This window comes from Podarcis muralis, chromosome 2, assembly GCF_964188315.1.
Source record: "Podarcis muralis chromosome 2, rPodMur119.hap1.1, whole genome shotgun sequence".
NCBI classification, from domain to species: Eukaryota; Metazoa; Chordata; class Lepidosauria; order Squamata; family Lacertidae; genus Podarcis; species Podarcis muralis.
In genome coordinates, this window is record NC_135656.1 from 108159072 (window position 1) to 108182435 (window position 23364).

Sequence of the window (23364 nt, forward strand, 5' to 3'; positions counted from 1 at the left end):
TATGTGATCTGATGGTGAATTTGGGGTGACCCAGTGCAAAAGTCTTGAGGATCCATGTGGATCTGTGTTTTGTAACCACGTTTTAAGTGGGGAGGGAAGGAAAAGCACTCAAGGGACAAGGAACACGCGTGGGGTGGGTGGAGAAGGATGCTGTTAATGATGCAGAAGAGGGGTATAAGGGGAGAAGGCTCCTCTCCTCTCCCGCTTTGCTCCTTTGCTCCTCTGCTTCTCTCCCTCCTCCCCAGCTCGCTGGAAAACTTTGCTATTTAGCCAGCTGAATGGGGAGGAGAGAGGGACAGAGAGCCTGCTTGCGAAAAACTTTGCTGCTATTTAGCAAACTGTTCTCTCCCTCCTCCCCGGCTTGCTGAAAAAAAAGCTCCGGAATTGTGTAAGCGGCTCCTCTCCTCTCCCGCTTTGCTCCTTTAAAGCAAGCAGGCTCTCTGTCCCTCTCTCCTCCCCACTCAAGGGCTCTTCTCCCGCTTTGCTGTTTCAAAGCGAGCCACGGAGGAGGGAAGGAAGGGGAACCATGGATCCTCTGCTCACGACTGCAGCAGATCCCCCCGCCATCCATAGGCATTAGCTCCATAACACGTACAGACATTTCCCTTTACTTTCTAGGAGGAAAAAAGTGAGTGTTATGGTGCAAAAAATACGGTAGTTGCCGAACAGCTTGGTAGGTTTCTGGATGAAACATAGGCTCTGGACCCATTTTAGTCCGTCTTTCACCCTGGTTACAGCACCGAGACAGCTTTGGTTGCCCTAACATGATCTCCATTGACAGCTGGGTCGAGCTGGGTCGGGCCTGCTGATTCTCTTAGCCTTCGGCATGATCAATCACGAACCTTTGGACCACCGCCTTTCCGACGTAGGGATTCAGAGCACAGTCCAACAATGGCTGCGCTCCTTTATCTCAGGTCGGGGACAGAGGGTGGCGCTAGGGAGGGAGTGGTCACTGCGGCACTCCTTGGTGTGTGGAGTCCCACAGGGTGCAATCCTTTCTCTGATGCTTTTTAATATCTTTTATGTTCCCCCTTACCCAGATTGTCCAGAGCTTTGGGCTGGATTGTCATCAATATGCTTTTGACAGCCAGCTTTATCTGTTGATGGACGGCCGCCCTGACTTGGCCCCGGACACACTGACTAGATGCTTGGAAGCTGTGGCTGGATGGCTGCGTGGGAGGCGTTTGAAGTTAAATCCTTCGAAGACAGAGGTCTTCTGGCTGGGTCGGGACAACATAGGGTTGGGGTCCCAACTCCCATCTCTTGCAGGGGCTCAATTAGTGCCAGCACCTTCTCTCAAGAGCTTGGGTGTAACCTTTGACGCCTCCCTTTCCATAGAGGTGCAGGTTAAAGCCACAGCAAAGGTATCATTTTTCCATCTCCGTCGTATTAAGCAGTTGGTCCCTTACCTTTCTCGCCCTGATCTGGCCACAGTGATCCATGCAACAGTCACCCGGTGGAGTACAGGGTCAGGTTTAAGGTGCTGGTTTTGACCTTTAAAGCCCTATGCGGTCTAGGACCCACTTACCTATGGGACCGCCTCTCCTGGTATGCCCTGCGGAGGACCTTAAGTTCCGCAAATGACAACATTTTGGAGGTCCTGGCTCTCAAGGTGGCTAGATTGGTCTCAACTAGGGCCAGGGCCTTTTCAGTACTGGCCCCAACTTGGTGGAACACTCTGCCACAAGAGACTAGGGCCCTGCAGGACTTGACATCTTTCCGCAGAGCTTGCAAGACAGAGCTGTTCCACCCGGCCTTTGGTTTGACTCAATCTGACAATGTTTCCTTCCCCTTCTGGTTTTGATTTATGGGCTACTTTTAAAATGAGGCTGCTTTTTAAATTGAGTTTTAATCTGTATTTTAAATTGGTTTTTTCTCCCCCTATTATGTTTTTACTGTAATTTTACCGGTGTTAGCCATCCTGAGCCCGGCTCTGGCCAGGGAGGATGGGGTATAAATAAAAATCATTAGAATTATTATCAGACATTAAGAACTTCCTGATCCTGCTTCTTTATAAGACATCTGAAGGCAGCCCTGAATGGAAAAGCTTTTAATGTTTGATGCTTCATTGGATTCTAAAAAATATTCTGTTGGGAGCTGCCCTAGTGGCTGGGGAAACCCAGCCAGACGAGCGGGTATAAATAATGTTGTTATAATATTATTCTTCTGCTTAAATGAATAGCAGTTCCCAGAAGCCGCTGGAGGGGAGAAATGCTCTTGGGCTCCCATCCTCCTTGCAGGCTTGGCCACCATGAGGAGACAGTGCTGAAATTCCTGCATTGCAGGGGGTTGGACTCGATGACTCTCAGGGTCCCCTTCCATCTCAACGATTCTATGATTCTAACAGGGTGCGGGACTAGATGGGTTTGATCAAACTACAGGGCTCTTCGTGTGGTGTGTGTGTGTGTGCATGCACACGAACGTTTTTCTGTGTGTGTGTGAGAGAGAGAGAGAGAGGGAGAGAGAGAGAGAGGGAGAGAGAGCCTTCAGGAAGAGGCCCCTGTCTCTTCTTTGCAAAGAGGCTGAATCAGCTGCAATACCCCCACACTTGACTCACCGCTTCCCTGCCTGCTCTCTCTCCACCCCCAACCCCAGTTCCACGAGTATTGCATTGCACTGCACAACCCCCACCCCGCAAAGCTTGCTGCACCCCGAGACGTGGGGTCAGCTGTGCTGCTTAAGCCACGCCTTCTTTCCCAAGTCAGTATGAGCAGCAGCACCCTCCCCTCTAGCAGCTTCCACTCTCTGCCTTTAATCTTTAAGGCAACGAGCATACCTTCCTTCAAATGGAAGCCCAGCTTCCCTCCCTCCTCTCCCCATTGGCTGGGTACTGCAATTATCCCACCCCCGGAAATATCCTGCCTCCCAGGCTGGGGGTCCCATTCCCACCCCCGCTGCCCAGGGTGGCTGCCACCATCGCCAGGATTTCGGGTGAGTGCAAAGCCAGTGGCGGGGAAGGAGGGAAGGGGCTTTGCAAGGGGTGGGGGGTCCAGGATGAGAAGCCCCGGGACGGGGAGAAAAGAGAAGGGAGGAAAGGGAGCTGTTTCTCTTAATGGGGCCTTGAAGGGTGGTTTCCAGTGTGGAAAGAGAGAAGCTTCCTACTGCCCGGATCTGGTGCAAAGGGAGTTGCAGGGAAGGAGGCGGGAAAGGGGAGAGGCTTGGGCATTGCAGACCAGCCTCGCCATAGTAGTAATAATAGTAATAATAATGATATTTATACCCCCCCATTGTCTGGGTTTCCCCAGCCACTCTGGGCATCTTCCAAGAAAATAAGAAACACCAAAAACATCCAAACATCCAAGTCTGCTGATGCTTCATTGGTTTTTAAAAAATATTCTGTTGGGAGCTGCCCTAGTGGCTGGGGAAACCCAGCCAGACGAGTGGGTACAAATAATGTTATAATATTATTATTATGCTTAATTGAATAAGGTTTCCTGGAAGCCGCCGGAGGGGAGAGATGTTCTTGGGCTCCTCGCAGGCTTGGCCACCATGAGGAGACAGTGATGGGATTCCTGCATTGAAGGTGGTTGGACTAGACGACTCTCAGGGTGCCCTTCCATCTCTATGATTCTAACAGGGACTAGATGGGCTTGATCAAACTACAGGGGTCTTCATGTGATCTGTGTGTGCATGCAGACGAATGTTTCTTTCTCTCTCTCTCTCTGTGTGTGTGTGTGTGTGTGTGTGTGTGTGTGTGAGAGAGAGAGAGAGAGAGAGAGAGAGAGAGAGAGAGAGAACCTTCAGGGAGAGGCCCCTGTCTCTTCTTTGCAACGAGGATGAATCAGCTGCAATACCCCACACTTGACCCACTGGATTCTGTATATTCTTTCCTTCCACTTCCAAATTTGTAATGGTGTTAAATTTTTGTCTTTTTTTCATTTGCCAGGCTAACAATTTCCCACATTTATTAGCCGATTCAAATGTCTTTTGTCTCATCTGTTTAATTTTCCACTCTATTTCCTGATTCATCATTTTCATATATTGAACTTGATGTAGCTTTATTTCTCTCAGAATCTCTTGTGACTTTGGTTTCGCTCTCAGTTTCTTCTCGCCTTCTTTTATTTTCTCCAAAATTTTATCTTTTTTCTCATTTTGAGTTCTCTTCTTTATTGCATTCTGTTGAATCAGAAACCCCCTCATAACCGCTCTGCTTGCGTCCCAGATTACTCTTTTTTCAACTGTAGTATTCATATTTATCTCAAAATAATCTCTCAAAGTTTTTTGGGCCTTCTTGGTAACCTCTTCGTCTCTAAACAAGGTGTCATTCATCCTCCATCTGAAGGAGCCAATCGGTGTTAGTTTCATCTCCATTTTCACAGAATTATGGTCGGAGCAAGTTATAGGACAAATTTCCACTTTTCTAGTCTTTGTAGCCAGTCCTCTAGTTATCCAAATTTGGCCAATTCTTGTCCATGTCATTTTGGCTTCAGAGAACAAAGTTCCCTCTCTACCCAAGGGGTTCTTTGTTCTCCAAATGTCAACTAAGGCCATATTGTCAGTCATCTCAAAAAAGGTTTTTGGTAGTCTGCCGTCCTTGGTAACTACCTGTCTCTGTGCCTTGTCCATATTTGTAGATACCACTCCATTCATATCTCCCATCTTGATGATATAATAGTCCAGATAGTCCAACAAGGTCTCATGCAACTTTTTAAAGAATTCAGATTTCCCCTCATTTGGTGCATAAACTCCTACTATCAAAAATTTCTCTCCTTGTGTTTGAATTTCAATTGCCACAAATCTTCCTTGATCATCTTTGAAGATAAATTTCGGTGATAGGCTCTCTTTTGCATAAATCACTACTCCTCTTTTTTTAACCTTGTCCGATGAGATAAACTCTTGACCCAATCTTTTATTGATCAATACTTTTCTGTGTAGCCTTATCACATGTGTTTCCTGTAAACAAATCAAGTCCAATTGCTCAGAGAGCTTTCACTATGGCACGGTTTCAAACATTGCCAACTGCTTACCTGACCGGCAGATACACAAAAACCCCAGTAGAACATCGTCTATGTCCTTGCCTTATGAAAACTAAAGAGGATCTTACACATTACTTCCTCTATTGCCCCATTTACTCGGGCTTTAGAGACGCATTGCTGCAAATTATACCCAACTCTATAACCAGTCCTGAAGATAGAGTAAAATTTTTGTTAGTTGATGCAAACCCACGCATTACCCATGTGGTAGCGGTCTTGGTGATGAAGGCCATGAAAGCCAGGGAAAGATTTATGGACGACAATGTAAAGACCCCATCATCGTCTGTTTAACTCGCTGCTCGTTTTCCCTCCTTTTCTATCTTGTGGGAAGAAGGTTTTGTTGGCATAGTATGTAATGAATTTTAATATTTTTTAACTACTGTAGTGTTGATTTTTGTGCACAGGCATGGTCCTCACAATAAACGGATTTGATTTTGAATAAATGAAAGACTTTTTTCCTTTTCTGCGGGGAGTTAAAACCATTAATGTTCCAACTTAATAGTTGCAGAGCCATGATGTAGTTACTTTGCTTTTGATTTTAATTAATTGATTTTAAATAATTTTTATAATGTTTTTATAATGTCGCACTATTTTGGTGTTGTTAGCCGCCCTGAGCCCGGCTTCGGCTGGGGAGGGCGGGATATAAATAAAATTTATTCTTATTATTATTATTATTATTATTATTATTATTATTTTCCTCCAACTGCACCCAGTGTTTGTTCTTGTTCTGTCGGTGGTATCACTTTCTCTGAGTTGTCCAATCCAAAAGGTAGTGTTGCTATGTCTAGTATTCCTGTTTTTAGTGCTCTTGGCTCTTCTCCAGATTCTTTCTGCAGGTCTTCTCCGTGATCTTTCAAAAATCTTTCTTTATCGTCCACTGATCTTATTTTTATCTTTCTTCCTTTAAAGCTGAAGGATAGGCCTTGGGGAAATTCCCACCTGAAAACAATTCTATTACTTCTTAGCAGGGCAACCAGATCTCCGTAGCTGGACCTAAGATCCAGAAGGTATTTCGGGATGTCTTTAAATATCTCCACCCTGTTCTCCCCCCCCCCCTCTTCCAAGCCTAAAAGCACTTATTATCTTAAAGTTTTGATTCTCAGAATCTAGGTTCCAAAAGTCTGCAAATTCCTGCATAAGTCACTTAGGTTGTCTTTCTCAAGTTCAGGTACGGCCCTGATCCTCAAGTTCGTTTGTTTTTCCTTCAATTCAATCATAGACAACATCGACCTATGGTCCTCGAGTTGCCTACATATCGGTGGTGTCTTCTCCTCTACAGCAACTGCTTTTTCCTTTGCTTCTTCAGCTGTCTTTCGGGTCAAAGTAGATTCCTGCAGCAATTTCTCAATAGTTTCTGTATTAGTATTCACCTTCTGTCCCAAGTTATTAATGTTTGTAGTGTTTTGATCAATTTTAGTTGATGCTTCAGCTACTTGTTAACTTAATTTTTCCAAAGATTCATTAATTTTGCCTAATGCCAGAGCTAAAACATCTTCAGATGCCATTCCTTTTGACTTAAGTTTTTTTATAAGATATTTATTAAAGTTTCAGAAATTATATAAAAACAAAACAGCAATACAAACACAAACAAAAACAAGTATAATTTCAATCCCTTATTTTCTTGTAACTTACTTCCCCGACCTCCTCATACCTCCCCTTTCTGTATTCCAATTTCTAATTATCAATTGAGCAAATCCTCTCCCTTATTTTTCATTTTATTTTTAACCTTTCTTTTCTTTTTACATGATCATTACAGCTGAAAAACCACTTAACTTCTAAACCAATGTCATTCTAACATTCATTAATTTTGCAATGTTTCCTAAGATAATCCTTAAATTTCTTCCAATCTTCTTCCACCGTCTCTCTTTCCTGGTCTCGGATTCTGCCAGTCCCATATAGTCTATCACCTTCATCTGCCATTCTTCCAAGGTGGGTAGATCTTGTGTCGTCCAATACTTTGCGATGAGTATTCTTGCTGCTGTTGTAGCATACATAAAAAAAGTTCTATACTTCTTTGACACCACTTGGCCGACCATACCCAGGAGAAAGGCCTCTGGTTTCTTCAGAAAGGTATATTTAAATACCTTTTTCATTTCATTATATATCATTTCCCAGAAAGCCTTAATCTTTGGGCACGTCCACCAAAGGTGAAAGAATGTACCTTCATTTTCTTTACATTTCCAACATTTATCATCAGGTAAGTGGTAAATTTTTGCGAGCTTGACTGGGGTCATGTACCACCTATAAATCATTTTCATAATATTCTCTCTTAGGGCATTACATGCCGTAAATTTCATACCAGTGGTCCACAACTTTTCCCAATCAGCAAACATAATGTTATGACCAATATCTTGTGCCCACTTAATCATGGCTGATTTAACCGTTTCATCCTGCGTATTCCATTTCAACAGCAAGTTATACATTTTTGACAAATTCTTAGTTTTGGGTTCTAACATTTCTGTTTCCAATTTTGATTTTTCCACCTGGAAGCCAATTTTTCTGTCCAACTTATAAGCCTCCATTATTTGATAATAGTGAAGCCAGTCTCGCACTTTATCTTTTAATTTCTCAAAACTCTGCAATTTCAGTTTGTCCCCTTCTTGTTCCAAAATTTCCCAATATTTCGGCCATTTGGACTCCATATTAAGCCTTTTCAGAGCCTTTGCCTCCATTGGCGACAACCACCTTGGGGTTTTGTTTTCCAGCAAGTCTTTATATTTAATCCAGACATTATACAATGCTTTCCTGACAATATGATTTTTAAAAGCTTTATGAGCTTTAACCTTGGCATACCACAAATATGCATGCCACCCAAAAATATTGTTAAAGCCTTCTAAATCCAAAATGTCTGTGTTCTCAAGAAGCAGCCAATCTTTCAACCAGCAGAAAGCTGCTGATTCATAGTAGAGTTTAAAGTCTGGCAGGGCAAATCCCCCCTTTCCTTTGCATCAGTTAAAATCTTAAATTTTATTCTAGGTTTCTTGTCCTGCCAGACAAATTTAGAAATATCTTTCTGCCACTTCTTGAAACAGTCCATCTTGTCCACAATTTGCAATGTTTGAAACAAAAACAACATTCTAGGCAATACATTCATCTTAATAGCCGCAATTTGACCAGACAAGGAAAGCTTCAAATTTGACCAAATTTCTAAGTCTTTTTTCACTTCTGTCCAACATTTCTCATAATTATCTTTAAATAAATTCACATTTTTAGCTGTCATGTTAATCCCCAAATATTTCACTTTCTTAACCACAGTTAAACCTGTCTCATTCTGAAACCTCTCTTTTTCAATAGGTGTTAAATTTTTCTCTAATACCTTAGTTTTTAACTTATTCAATTTAAATCCTGCTACTTGACCAAACTTTTGAATTAATTCTAAGACCCTTTTAGTACTAGATTCTGGCTCTTGTAATGTAAGTACCAGATCATCTGCAAATGCTCTCAGTTTGTACTGTTTAGCTCCGACCTGTACCCCTTTAACCAGCTGATCCCTTCTAATCATGTTCAGCAAAATCTCCAGGACTGATATAAAAAGTAATGGGGAGATTGGGCACCCCTGACGTGTCCCTTTTTCTATCTTAAATTCTTCCGTAACCACATTGTTTACAATTAGCTTAGCTTTTTGTTCAGAGTATATTGCACCTATACCATTTTCAAACCCTTGGCCTACCCCCATCCCCTGGAGATTCTTCCTCATAAAACTCCAAGAAATATTGTCAAAGGCTTTCTCCGCATCCACAAATATCAAAACTGCTTTAGTGTTTATATTCACTTCTAACTTTTCCAAAATGTCAATTATATTCCTTACATTATCTGACAAACGTCTTCTCGGGAGAAAGCCCGCTTGGTCTCTATGAATCTCCTCCTTTTGACTTAAGTTGAACAGATGCTGCCCCTGGTGGTGCAGAAGGGCCAGATGCTGATGCTCTTCGCTGCTGCCATGATTTACCAGACCTTGTTGTTTTTTCTTGAAGCAAGTCTATTTTTTCTTTTCCATCTGCCATAACACTTTAACTGGAGCCCAAGGTTGATCCCACGGCCAGAGTTTGTTTTGAAGTGGAAAATTCCCCAGGCCAGTTGTAACAATTTCAAACTTTCTCTAGGGGGACACAGTAACAGTCAATACTTGTTGCATTAAAATAACTCTTTCTAGTCCCCCATTTAACAAAATAAGCAACAGTTTCAATTTCAGTTAGTTTTCTGTTACCTTAAAATCAGGAGAAACCAGTCAGAAACAATCTATCGCTCTTGCAGAGTTAGCTGTCAAAAATTACATTGTCCATAAGCAGCGCGCTTCACAATGCGGCAATCTTATTGTCCATTGGCAGCCTGTTTCCAGGCTTTAAGCGGTGGACTTTTGTTTCCTTTCCTCTCTTTTTGCAGGAAAATTTACTTCTCCCTTCCCCCCCCTCTCCTGCAACCAAGGGAGGGAGATCTCTTGTATTGATGTTAAGATTATAGTCCTTTTCAGTCGACTTTCCAGGTCTTAGCTTAGAAGTTCTTTGCTTTGATCTGTTAACAAGAAGCGGAAGGCGAACTTCCTGTTTAAAGCTTCCCACTTCGGTGCCAAATTAAACCTTTGTTTCCCTTATTTTCAGATCTTCAGTTTTAACCTACTCACAGGTAGTTGTTTTGATGGCCGAATCGTCACAGGAAAAAAGTCCGGCAACAGCTGTGCGGCTTCGCTCCACGGAAGAAGCAGTTGGCTCTCAGCACCGCGCCGCTCACCCCGTTCGCTCCGGAGCCCGTAGTCGGGTTCCCTTGCAAATTGGGGTGCTGCTGAAGGTGCCCGCCGAGTCCCACGGTCACAGGCTTCACCCACCTGTGATTTTTAGAGGGGTCCCTGCTTCGCCGTAGCGGCAAGACCCAATTTCCGCAGAGCTAAATCCCTCAAAGTTAGAGGGAATCCGCCATTACCGATGGCGCCGACCCCGGACGTCGAGTCTTCTCATGAGGTGGCAAAAGTATTGCAGCCTCAGCTTCACGATCTGTCCTTCCAATGAGCACTCAGGGCTAATTTCCTTAAGAATGGATGCTTTTGCATAGACATGCAATTTTTTTAATGAATAAAGAATATTAATTTTTTTTAAAAAAGGTTGCAATCAACTTAACATATGCGATACACGCGCTTCGCTCTAATGCCTTCTGAATTAACTTGCACTCCAAGACAAAGGGATACACTCCTGCTAAATGCACACTTGCTGATTACAGGTACATACTTGGGAGCAACAAGAACTAGCCTTGCGTGGAAAAAGAAGCATCCCCTCTACTTCTCTTCCCTTCTCCCCTCGCCCCCACCCAAGGGCCAGGCCCATGCTTGCTCCCCTAAAACAAAATCTAACCAGGGACCCAGCTGAGGAGAGCTGCACTGAGGCGCATTCGTGGGAGCCTCCCTCTGAATCTTCCCGGGAGCAGGAGGACTGTATAGATTTGGACCAGTAGTTTGCAGAGGAACAGTTCAGAAGGCAGAAGATGGGAAATACTGGATAATGCTTTTATTGTAGCTTTTTTATTATTATTTCTGTACCCCCTTGCTAACCAAATAATTTTATACATATGAAAAGCAAATCTTGGATTGAGAAGATAATGGTTTGTAAAGAAGAAAAGGGTTTGTTTTTTTAAAAAAAATTGTTTCTCTGTTCTAAAATTTGGTTTTAATGTAAAGTGTGTCAATATATTTGGCTTTGTTTATAAAGCAGAAGTGACCAGCTGCTCCTGGAATAAAAAATGAGCTCTGTATCAACAAGTTTTACCTATAATTAAAGTTCTAAGAAATGTGAGATTTTCCACCCTTGAGTTTTTGAACTACAACTCCCCATTATTCTTGGCCATATGGGCTGAGGCTTATGGGTGTTGTTTCCCAACATCTGAGGTACCCCATTTCCCTCAAGCAGACAGATGCTGATCCACAAGACAAGGGCAGCCCATCATTTTGGCATTGAAGGGCGGAGGTCAAAACTCAACAGATTCATCACACACCTTGAGCATTCCAGATTCACACTCTCCCCGTTCATCTAGCAACAACTTGCAACTTCTTTTCTACATTTAGTATATGTGACCTTCATTACTTTAATACATATATACGTGTATACAAATTTAAATACCAACACCAAAACATCAAATGGATTCCATGCATTTAAAATTGATTTCCGCCTTTATGAGTTTCTTGATGTGAGGTAAAGAGTGAAACTTGAGTGGAACATTGCATACATTGATATGGCTTTTCACCTGGGTGAATTCGCTCATGAATATTAAGGTCTCCACATTGTCTGAAGTTCTTTCCACACTCCATACATTTAAATGGTTTCTGCCCTGTATGAGTTTGTTGATGTATTCTAAGGTTTCTACTTTGACTGAAGCTCTTTCCACATTCAATACATTTAAACGGTTTCTCCCGTGTGAGTTCGTTGATGTGTTCTAAGACCGCCACTACGACTGAAGCTTTTTCCACATTCAATGCATTTAAACGGTTTCTCCCCCGTGTGAGTTCGTTGATGTGTTCTAAGGGCTCCACTGCAACTGAAGCTCTTTCCACATTCAATGCATTCAAATGGTTTCTCCCCCGTGTGAGTTCGTTGATGTGTTCTAAGGCCTCCACTAGAACTGATGCTCTTTCCACATTCAATGCATTCAAATGGTTTCTCCCCCGTGTGAGTTCGTTGATGTATTCTAAGGCCTCCACTACGACTAAAGCTCTTTCCACATTCAATGCATTGAAATGGTTTCTCCCCCGTGTGAGTTTGTTGATGTCTTCTAAGGTGACCACTTTCACTGAAGCTCTTTCCACATTCAATGCATTCAAATGGTTTCTCCCCCGTGTGAGTTCGTTGATGTTTTCTAAGGCCTCCACTAGAACTGATGCTCTTTCCACATTCAATGCATTCAAATGGTTTCTCCCCCGTGTGAGTTCGTTGATGTATTCTAAGGCCTCCACTATGACTGAAGCTCTTTCCACATTCAATGCATTGAAATGGTTTCTCCCCTGTGTGAGTTCGTTGATGTGTTCTAAGGTTTCCACTACGACTGAAGCTCTTTCCACATTCAATGCATTTAAACGGTTTCTCCCCCATGTGAGTTCGTTGATGTGTTCTAAGGTCTCCACTTTCACTGAAGCTCTTTCCACATTCAATGCATTCAAATGGTTTCTCCCCTGTGTGAGTTCGTTGATGTATTCTAAGGCCTCCACTAGAACTCAAGCTCTTTCCACATTCAATGCATTCAAACGGTTTCACCCCAGTGTGAGTTCGTTGATGTATTCTAAGGTTTCCACTAGAACTGATGCTCATTCCACATTCAATGCATTCAAATGGTTTCTCCCCCGTGTGAGTTCGTTGATGTATTCTAAGGGCTCCACTACGACTGAAGCTCTTTCCACATTCAATGCATTCAAATGGTTTCTCCCCTGTGTGAGTTCGCTGATGTGTTCTAAGGGCTGCATTCTGTCTGAAGCTCTTTCCACATTCAATGCAATTAAATGGTTTCTCCCCCGTGTGAGTTTGTTGATGTGTTCTAAGGTGTCCACTATGACTGAAGCTCTTTCCGCACTCAATACATTTAAATGGCTTCTCCCCCGTGTGAGTTCGTTGATGTTCTCTAAGGTCTCCACTACGACTGAAGCTCTTTCCGCACTCAATGCATTCAAACGGTTTCTCCCCCGTGTGAGTTCGTTGATGTTTTCTAAGGTCTCCACTACGAATGAAGCTCTTTCCACATTCAATGCATTCAAATGGTTTCTCCCCCGTGTGAGTTCGTTGATGTGTTCTAAGGTCTCCACTACGACTGAAGCTCTTTCCGCACTCAATGCATTCAAACGGTTTCTCCCCTGTGTGAGTTCGTTGATGTGTTCTAAGGGCTGCATTCTGTCTGAAGCTCTTTCCACATTCAATGCATTCAAATGGTTTCTCCCCTGTGTGAGTTCGTTGGTGTGTTCCAAGACTGCCACTACGACTGAAGCTCTTTCCACATTCAATGCAATTAAATGGTTTCTCCCCTGTGTGAGTTCGTTGATGTGTTCGAAGGGCTGCATTCTGTCTGAAGCTCTTTCCACATTCAATGCATTCAAACGGTTTCTCCCCTGTGTGAGTTTGTTGATGTGTTCTAAGGGCTGCATTCTGTCTGAAGCTCTTTCCACATTCAATGCATTCAAATGGTTTCTCCCCTGTGTGAGTTCGTTGGTGTGTTCCAAGACTGCCACTACGACTGAAGCTCTTTCCACATTCAATGCAATTAAATGGTTTCTCCCCTGTGTGAGTTCGTTGATGTGTTCTAAGGGCTGCATTCTGTCCGAAGCTCTTTCCACATTCAATGCAATTAAATGGTTTCTCCCCCGTGTGAGTTCGTTGATGTGTTCTAAGGGCTCCATTCTGTCTGAAGCTCTTTCCACATTCAGTGCATTGAAATGGTTTCTCCCCCGTGTGAGTTCGTTGATGTGTTCTAAGGTCTCCACTACGACTGAAGCTCTTTCCACATTCAGTGCATTGAAATGGTTTCTCCCCCGTGTGAGTTCGTTGATGTGTTCTAAGGTCTCCACTACGACTGAAGCTCTTTCCGCACTCAATACATTTAAATGGTTTCTCCCCCGTGTGAGTTCGTTGATGTGTTCTAAGGACTCCAATACAACTTTCACTGAAGTTCTTTTCGCACTCCATGTATTTACATGGATTCTTTCCTGTGTGAGTTTGTTGGTGTATCCTCAGTCTTCCAAAGGGTCTAAAGCACATTCCACATTCCTTGCATTTAAACTGTTTCTTTGTTCTTCCCAATGAATTCACAGATGGCTCCGTAGAATTCTGACCATCGTCTTCCTCACCTGCTTGGGAGTGGGGGGGGGGAGAAAATCCTGTTAGACTTTTAGGAAAGACAATAAATGAACCATCTTCCTCCGTCCATCCTGACTAGGTTTACAGGTTCAGCTTCTTGAGAAGCGCAGAAGCCAAGGCAAGTTGTAGCTTCCTGGGAGGAAGGAAGAAGGGATTCTGCTGCCTCTGTAGAAGCTCCTATTGGGCACCCACTTCCCAAGAGCCTCCACCCATTTTCAAACACCTTTGGCAATTCCTTCCGTCTGCCTGTCCCTTCTCCCTTCCTAAGGCTGGCATGGTATGGGCAGGAATGGCCTTGTGCCAGTTGCCCAAAGGGCCACAATAAATGTGATAATGTGTATCTCTGTAAATCCTCGAGTGTGCTTCTAAAACAGAAGTTATGGTAGTCTGTGCTTTATAACTGGTTATTTTGCAAGTTGCCGCCCCCCAATTGGGGCAGAAATACAGCTAATAGGAGAATCACAAAGATACAGCTGAAAGCTGGAACATGAGTCGCCACATGATGCAAATGGCTGCATGTAACACAGGTTCCCAACATGCACACCAACACAATGTCACAGAACGCGGTAGGGATCAGAACATATTCAGCAGAAATTGCCAGTGCTTGTTGCGCATGTGTATTATAATAAAATGAGGCAATGATGAATATCAGGAATACTTGGCTAGTTTAGATGTATTCAAGTCTCCAGGGCCAGATGAACTGCATCCAAGAGTATTAAAAGAACTGGCAGATGTGATCTCAGAACCACTGGCAATCATCTTTGATAATTCCTGGAGAACATGCGAAGTCCTGGCAGACTGGAGGAGGGCAAATGTTGTCCCTATTTTCAAAAGGGGGAAGAAGAGGACCCAAATAATAACCGCCCAGTAAGTCTGACATCCATACCAGGGAAGATTCTGGAGCAGATCATTAAGAAGAGTTTGGATTTGATACCCCGCCTTTCACTCCCCTTCAGGAGTCTCAAAGCGGCTAACAATCTCCTTTCCCTTCCTCCCCCACAACAAACACTCTGTGAGGTGAGTGGGGCTGAGAGAATTCAAAGAAGTGTGACTGGCCCAAGGTCACCCAGCAGCTGCATGTGGCGGAGCGGAGACGCGAACCCGGTTCCCCAGATTACGTGACTACCGCTTTTAACCACTACACCACACTGGCACTAAGCAAACAGTCTGTGAGCACTTAGAAAGGAATGCTGTGATCACCAATAGTCAGCATGGATTTCTGAAAAATAAGTCATGTCAGACTAACCTGATCTCGTTTTTTTGTCAGAATTACAAGCCTGGTAGATGAAGGGAATGCAGTGGATGTAGCCTACCTTGATTTCAGCAAGGCATTCGACAAGGTGCCCCATGATATTCTTGTAAAGAAGCTGGTAAAATGCGGTCTTGACTATGCTACCACTCAGTGGATTTGTAACTGGCTGACTGACCGAACCCAAAGGGTGCTCATCAATGGTTCCTCTTCATCCTGGAGAAGAGTGACTAGTGGGGTGCCACAGGGTTCTGTCTTGGGCCCGGTCTTATTCAACATCTTTATCAACGACTTGGATGATGGACTCAAGGGCATCCTGATCAAATTTGCAGATGACACCAAACTGGGAGGGGTGGTTAACACCCCAGAGGACAGGATCACACTTCAAAACGACCTTGACAGATTAGAGAACTGGGCCAAAACAAACAAGATGAACTTTAACAGGGAGAAATGTAAAGTATTGCACTTGGGCAAAAAAAATGAGAGGCACAAATACAAGAGGGGTGACACCTGGCTTGAGAGCAGTACATGTGAAAAGGATCTAGGAGTCTTGGTTGACCACAAACTTGACATGAGCCAACAGTGTGACGCGGCAGCTAAAAAAGCCAATGCAATTCTGGGCTGCATCAATAGGAGTATAGCATCTAGATCAAGGGAAGTAATAGTGCCACTGTATTCTGCTCTGGTCAGACCTCACCTGGAGTACTGTGTCCAGTTCTGGGCACCACAGTTCAAGAAGGACATTGACAAACTGGAACGTGTCCAGAGGAGGGCAACCAAAATGGTCAAAGGCCTGGAAACGATGCCTTATGAGGAACGGCTAAGGGAGCTGGGCATGTTTAGCCTGGAGAAGAGGAGGTTAAGGGGTGATATGATAGTCATGTTCAAATATATAAAAGGATGTCACATACAGGAGGGAGAAAGGTTGTTTTCTGCTGCTCCAGAGAAGCGGACACGGAGCAATGGATCCAAACTACAAGAAAGAAGATTCCACCTAAACATTAGGAATAACTTCCTGGCAGTAAGAGCTGTTCGACAGTGGAATTTGCTGCCAAGGAGCGTGGTGGAGTTTCCTTCTTTGGAGGTCTTTAAGCAGAGGCTTGACAACCATATGTCAGGAGTGCTCTGATGGTGTTTCCTGCTTGGCAGGGGGTTGGACTCGATGGCCCTTGTGGTCTCTTCCAACTATGATTCTATGATTCTATTCTAGGAACGTGAAACTCCAAAGGGACTTTTTTAAGGAGGCGGGAGACGCAAGAAAAATTTAGATTCTTTTGGCAACAATAAACATTAGAACAAGGAACTGCTGAGCAAAAACAAAAACAGGAGCATGTGCTGAAGTTCTTGCGGAAAGGGGGCGGGGCCTTCAAAGGTCTCATAATCGACCCAAAACAACACAGAGGTCTGCCTGTCAATTGCATTCCAGTGCTTGGACATCTCTGGTGTATAAGATTGGTTGAAACCGAAATGCTTTGTTTGAAATTATATAAATACCAATGCCTGGACCACATATGTGGTGGAGGCGTGAGGAAATTAAGAAATTTTGGATAGTAGTACACGAAGAACCAAAGAAGATGTTGAAAATATCAAAAACAAACCAGAGACATATCTCCTTGGATTGACAGAAGATGAGATACCACGGGGGGCAAGAATTTTTCTCTATGCAAGTACAGCTGCTAGAATAGTGATTGCTGCTAGGTGGAAGTCAAAAACTATACCCACAAAGGAGGAATGGATTTGTAAACTAAATGAATATTTAATTCTGGCAAAATTAACTGCTATAATAAGAAATCAGTTGTATCAAAAATTTAAAAAGGAGTGGAAATGTTTTGATGAATATATGGCAAAGTATTGCTCAAAAAAAGATATGCTAATATGCCTAGATTAAAATGTGAAGTACTGGATGGAAGAATAATTAGTAAGGAAAGATAATAAGAATATATAGATGATTTGAGAAGATTGTAGAATGCAAAGGTTATTGTAAAGTGTATAATGTGGAGGAAATAGAATGGGGGCGGAGGGAAGGAGGAAGGAGAAAAGAATAAAATGATGGACTGAGGAAATAGAAATGTAAATGTATGGGGGGATGGGGAGGAAACGGTGTTGGCTTTGGTATATCTGTATTGTAAAGTAATATGTGAAAACCAATAAAATAATCTAAATGGGGGGGGGGGGGAGCCAAAGCCATGAACATGATCATCTGACGCATCAGGATCTGTACCAAGTAATATTTAATGACCATGTCCTTCATGGATCAATGCCTTGTCATGGCAAAGGGGCTTGAATAACTCAGAGACAAGGAGAAGGGGACGACAGAGGACGAGATGGTTGGACGGTGTCCTCGAAGCTACAAGCATGAGTCTGACCAAACTGCGGGAGGCAGTGGAAGACAGGAGTGCCTGGCGTGCTCTGGTCCATGGGGTCATGAAGAGTCGGACACGACTAAACAACAACAACAACAACAACATAACTCAGAGACGCTATGAGCTATGCCGTGCAGGGCCACCCAAGACCGACAGGTCAAAGTGGAGAGTTTTCAGTAAACTTGATCCACCTGGAGCAGGAACCAGCAAGCCACGCCAGTATCCCTGCCGAGAAAACTCCATGGTCGTATAAAAGTTATGACGCTGGGTATTGTTGGCCAAGGGGTGTTAAAGAAGGATCAAACATTTTTTATGTATGCAACAACAGCAGCAAGGATACTCGTCGCCAAGCATTGGAAAACTCAAGATATACCCACACTGGAAGAATGGCAGATGCAACTGATAGACTATATGGAATTGGCCGGGCAGAATCCGAGACCTGGGAGAGGAGACGGTGGAAGAAGACTGGAAAAAATTTAAGATTTATTTGCAAAAATATTGTAAATTGTATGAATGTTAAGCAGGATGCTTGATCATAAACAATTTGGCACCATCGGAACAGATGAAGTGAATTACGAAGATAAGTTAAATTTATGAAAAATCAATTATTATTTTTAGATAACTATTAGGCTAAGCTTATTGTTTTAATAGAGTGAAATGAATATATCTAAAATTTAAGATATAACATTGGAAAACTAGATTGTAAGGTGGGGACAAGGTGATAAATTTGCTGGATTAATTTTTATAAATTTGGAACGCAGGAGCGGGAGATGTGAGGAAGTCCAAAGAGGACAAGAAAATATGTTATAAAATGTGATATTTTTGTATGTTTTGTTTTGTGTGTTGTAACCAAAAAATCTTTAATAAATATTATAAAAAAAATAAAAAAAAATTTATGACGCTGGAAGATGAACCCTGGAAGTGTGCCTGGAAGTGAAAGAAAAGTCCAGTGCTGCAAAGAAAAATATATGAACCTGGAATATGAGATCCATGAACCATGGTAAGCTGGATGTGGTAAAAAATGAAATGGCAAGAATAAATATTGACATAGTGGGCATCAGTGAACTAAAATGGACAGGAATGGGCGAATTCAATTTGGATGATCATCATATCCTACTACTGAGGACAAGATTCCCATAGAAGAAATGGAGTGGCCCTCTTAGTCAACAAAAGAGTGGCAAAAGCTGTACTGGGATGCAATCTCAAAAATGATAAAATGATCTTGATACAAATCCAAGGCAGACCTTTTAACATCACAGTAATCCAGGTTTATGCACCAACTACCAATGCTGAGGGACGTGGGTGGCGCTGTGGGTTAAATCACAGAGCCTAGGACTTGCTGATCAGAAGGTCGGCGGTTTGAATCCCCATGATGGGGTGAGCTCCCGTTGTTCGGTCCCTGCTCCTGCCAACCTAGCTGTTCAAAAGCACCTCAAAGTGCAAGTAGATAAATAGGTACCGCTTCGGCAGGAAGGCGTTTCCGTGCACTGCCCTGGTTCGCCAGAAGCGGCTTAGTCATGCTGGTCACATGACTGTCTGCAGATAAATTCCAGCTCCCTCGGCCAGTAAAGCAAGATGAGCGCCCCAACCCCAGAGTCAGCCATGACCGGACCTAATGGTCAGGGATCCCTTTAACCTACCAATGCTGAAGAAACTGAACTTGACCAATTCTAGGAAGACAAATCCAAGGCAGACCTTTTAACATCACAGTAATGCAGGTTTATGCACCAACTACTGGGGCTGAAGAAACTGAAATTGACCAATTCTAGGAAAAAAAGAGTCAACAAAAGAGTGGCAAAAGCTGTACTGGGATGCAATCTCAAAAATGATAGAATGATCTATCCAAGGCAGACCTTTTAAGATCACAGTAATCCAGGTTTATGCACCAACTACCAATGCTGAGGGACAGGGGTGGTGCTGTGGGTTAAATCACAGAGCCTAGGACCTGCCGATCAGAAGGTTGTCGGTTCGAATCCCCATGATGGGGTGAGCTCCCGTTGTTCGGTTCCTGCTCCTGCGCCCCAACCCCAGAGTTGGCCATGACTGGACCTAATGGTCAGGGGTCCCTTTACCTTACCAATGCTCAACAAAATGAACTTGACCAATTCTAGGAAGACTTACAACACCTTCTAGAACTAACACCAAAGAAGGATGTTTTTCTCCTCCTAGGGGACTGGAATGCTAAAGTAGGGAGTCAAAGAGATAAAAGGAACAACTGGTAAGTTTGGCCTTGGGAGTTCAAAATGAAGCAGTGCAAAGGTTAATAGAGTTCTGTCAAGAGAACAAGCTGGTCATAACAAACACTCTTTTCCAACAACACATGAGATGACTCTACACATGCACATCACCAGATGGGCAGCATCAAAATCAAATTGATTATATTCTTTGCAGCCAAAGATGGAGAAGTTCTATACATTCAGCAAAAAGTAGACCTGGAGCTGACTGTGGCTCAGATCATCAGCTTCTTATAACAAAATTCAAGCTTAAACTGAAGAAAGTAGGGAAAACCACTGGGTCAGTGAGATACAATCTAAATCAAATCCCTTATGAATACACAGTGGAAGAGAGGAACAGGTTTAAGGATTTAGATTTGGTGGACAGAGTGCCTGAAGAACTATGGTTGGAGGCTCAGAACATCATACAGGAGGCAGCAATGAAAATCATCCCAATGAAAAGGAAATGCAAGAAAGCAAAGTGGTTGTCCAATGAGGCCTTACAAACCGCGGGGGACAGAAGGCAAGCAAAATGCAAGGGAGATAGTTAAAGATACATGAAATTGAATGCAGACTTCCAACGAATAGCAAGGAGAGACAAGAGGGACTTCTTAAACGAGCAGTGCAAAGAAATAGAGGGAAACAATAGAATGGGAAATACCAGAGATCTGTTCAAGAAAATTGGAGATATTAAAGGAAGATTTTATGCAAAGATTACCATTATAAAGGACAAAAGTGGTACGTGTGGGAGCCATGAAGCCATGGCAGAGGCTTGTAATTGTTGCGTGGTGCCTCGCTGACCGGCATGTCTGTGCCTTGCAGTGTATTGAATGTATTGACCTTATATGGAGTTGTGTTCCCTCTGGGCAGTAATTATCTTATATGGTGATGGGTGTTGTAAAGCCATGATTGGGCGATGTAACGTGAGACACTGGCAGACGGCCATGCAGGCTGGGAGAAAAAGGATAATAAAATTACCAGAGAGGAGAGAAGTCGAAGGAGCTGCCCTCCATCCTGAAAATACTGCTGTCTCTCTGTGTCTTTTTTCTATGCTGTGCACCATTTGATGACGGCTGGTTTCCGTCAGGTACGGACCTTACAGAAGCAGAAGACATCAAGAAGAGGTGGCAAGAATACACAGAGGAATTATGCCAGGAAGATATGGATGTCCCATACACCCCAGGTAGTGTGACTGATGACCTTGAGCCAGACATCCTGGAGAGTGACGTCAAACGGGCCTTAGAAACCACTGCTAATAACAAGGCCAGTGGAAGTGATGACATTCCAGCGGAATCTTAAAAGATGATGCTGTTAAGGTGCTACACTCAATATGCCAGCAAGTTTGGAAAACTCAGCAGTGGCCAGAGGATTGGAGAATATCAGTCTACAATGCAATCCCAAAGAAGGGCAGCGCCAAAGAATGCTCCAACTACTGCACAATCATTTCACACACTAGCAAGGTTATGCTTAAAATTCTACAAGGCAGCCTTAAGCAGTACGCAGACCGAGAACACCCAGAAGTGCAAGCTGGATTTTGGAGGGGCAGAGGAACCAAAGACCAAATTGCAATAATGCGCTGGATTAGGGAGAAAGCTAGAGAAATCCAGAAAATCATCTACTTCTGCTTCATTGACTACGCAAAAGCCTTTGACTGTGTGGACCACAGCAAACTATGGCAAGTTCTTAAAGAAATGGGAGTGCCTGATCACCTCATGTGTCTCCTAAGAAATCTCTATGTGGGACAAGAAGCAACAGTTAGAACTGGATATGGAACAACAGATTGGCTCAAAATTGGGAAAGGAGTACGACAAGGCTGTATATTGTCTCCTTGCTTATTTAACTTATATGCAGAGGACGAGATGGTTGGACAGTGCTCTCAAAGCTACTAACATGAGTTTGACCAGACTGCAGAAGGCAGTGGAAAACAGGAGTGCCTGGCATGCTCTGGTCCATGGGGTCACAAAGAGTCAGACACGACTAAGTGACTAAAGAACAACAACGATGTCCAGTCAGCATTCCCTAATGTAGAAGCAATTCTGAGAATGTTCCTCTGAATGATGATTGCAAATTGCCATTTGTAAAGATCCGTTTCTTGACTGAAGATAAAAAATGAATTTGGAACAACAATGTCTCAAGATAAATTATGTTACTTCAGCCTCATGTACATAGAAAGTGACAAGCTAAGCAGTTTATCATTTGATGATATCCTCAGTGACTTTGCTTTGGCAAAGGCAAGAAGGAAAGTATTGTAATTTAGATCATGTTTGTGTACTGTTTGTATACACAGTACAGAATGAATCATGATAAAATTATACAGTTGAATGGGTATTGGGTAGATGCAGTAATACTATTAGTCCTGTAAAATAATTTTAATGTAAAGGTGTGTACAGTATTGGTATTATTTATAAATGTGACATATTACTAGAAATACTGTCTTTTACACTCACTAAGTGTAACAGGGTACAAAGGTCTGCTGTCCCAATGAAGAATGTGGACTATTATGGTAATATTGATACTGATATAAAAAAAATGCATTGTATTAACTACAATTGCATTGTACAGGTTATCACACTTAATTTCATATTAATAATGCTATTTATAATTATTAGAAGTTTGCATCATATATTTACACCTATTATTATAGCAAGTTTCTAGGACTAGATTAGCATTCTTTGTAAATTGTGTTTCTAAAGGAACTTCTGTTATTGCCAAATGCCAATGTGTTTGCATTAAGTTTGTTATGAATAACAAAATCATTTTAAGTTAGAGCTTAATAATTATTTCACTATTAATATACTTCGTAATTGTATTTCAGTTCAACAATTACCTTGAGAAAATACATACTCTGTTCTGTGCAAATGGTTTTAGATACCGATTAGGTCCATAAATTATCATACAGCCTATATTCAACACAAAAAACAGCGACAATTTGTTGTTGACAAAGGACAGCTGGACATATAAAGGGCCCCTTTACCTCCAGTAGCTTAGGGCCTCATCAAACCTCAATCCGGCCCCGCCCCCACTACTTTATGCAAGGAGTTCAAGGAACAAAGAGCTCTTTGGAGGAGGCCTCAGCCCTTCCTTCTTCCTGCCAGGACCCCCCTGCCTTTGTTTTCCTCCCCATCTTTTCCTCTTTCTCCCTCTGCCATCCAGCAATCCATGTCCCCATCTCCTCTACAAAACAGAAGACTTGGATGTTTGGATGTTTTTGGTGTTTCTTATTTTGTTGGAAGCCGCTCAGAGTGGCTGGTGAAACCCAGAAAATGGGGGGGGGGGTTAATGAATATCATTTATTTATTTATATATATACCGTAATTATTATTACTATGGCGAGCCTTGCCAGCAATACTCAAATCTCACCACTTTCCCGCCTCCTTCCCTGCAACTTCCTTTGCACCAGATCTGGGCAGGAGGAAGCTTTTTTCTTTGCACATGAGAACCCCCCCCCCCCCCACCTTCAAGGCCCCATTAAGAGAAACAGCTCCCTTTCCTCCCTTCTCTTCTTCTCCCCGTCCCGGGGCTTCTCATCCTGGACCCCCCACCCCTTGCCAAGCCCCTTCCCTCCTTCCACGCCGCTGGCTTTGCACTCACCCGAAATCCTGGCAGCAGGAGCGACCCTAGGCAGCGCGGGCGGGAATGGGAGCCCCCGCCTGGGAGGCAGGATATTTCCGGGGGCGGGATAGTTGCAGTACCCAGCCAATGCGGAGGGAAGGGAGGGAACCTGGGCTTCGAATATAGGGAACAGAT

The 23364-nt window shown here is 43.2% G+C and overlaps 1 protein-coding gene and 1 long non-coding RNA gene across 2 annotated transcripts; one reads left to right on the top strand and one right to left on the bottom strand.

Annotated features, from left to right (window-relative positions):
• Positions 1–1372: 1372 nt before the first annotated feature.
• Positions 1373–10753, top strand: LOC144325913 (uncharacterized). The gene is made up of 2 exons (XR_013391075.1): positions 1373–2931; positions 9572–10753. It is a non-coding gene; the product is annotated as an uncharacterized LOC144325913 (long non-coding RNA).
• Positions 6489–23361, bottom strand: LOC114589658 (uncharacterized). Its single transcript, XM_077920700.1, is given in 3 exon segments — positions 6489–11365; positions 11367–13782; positions 23209–23361. Coding segments are annotated over 2 exon segments (2583 nt in total). The 5' UTR covers positions 13694–13782; positions 23209–23361; the 3' UTR covers positions 6489–11109.
• Positions 23362–23364: the final 3 nt, after the last annotated feature.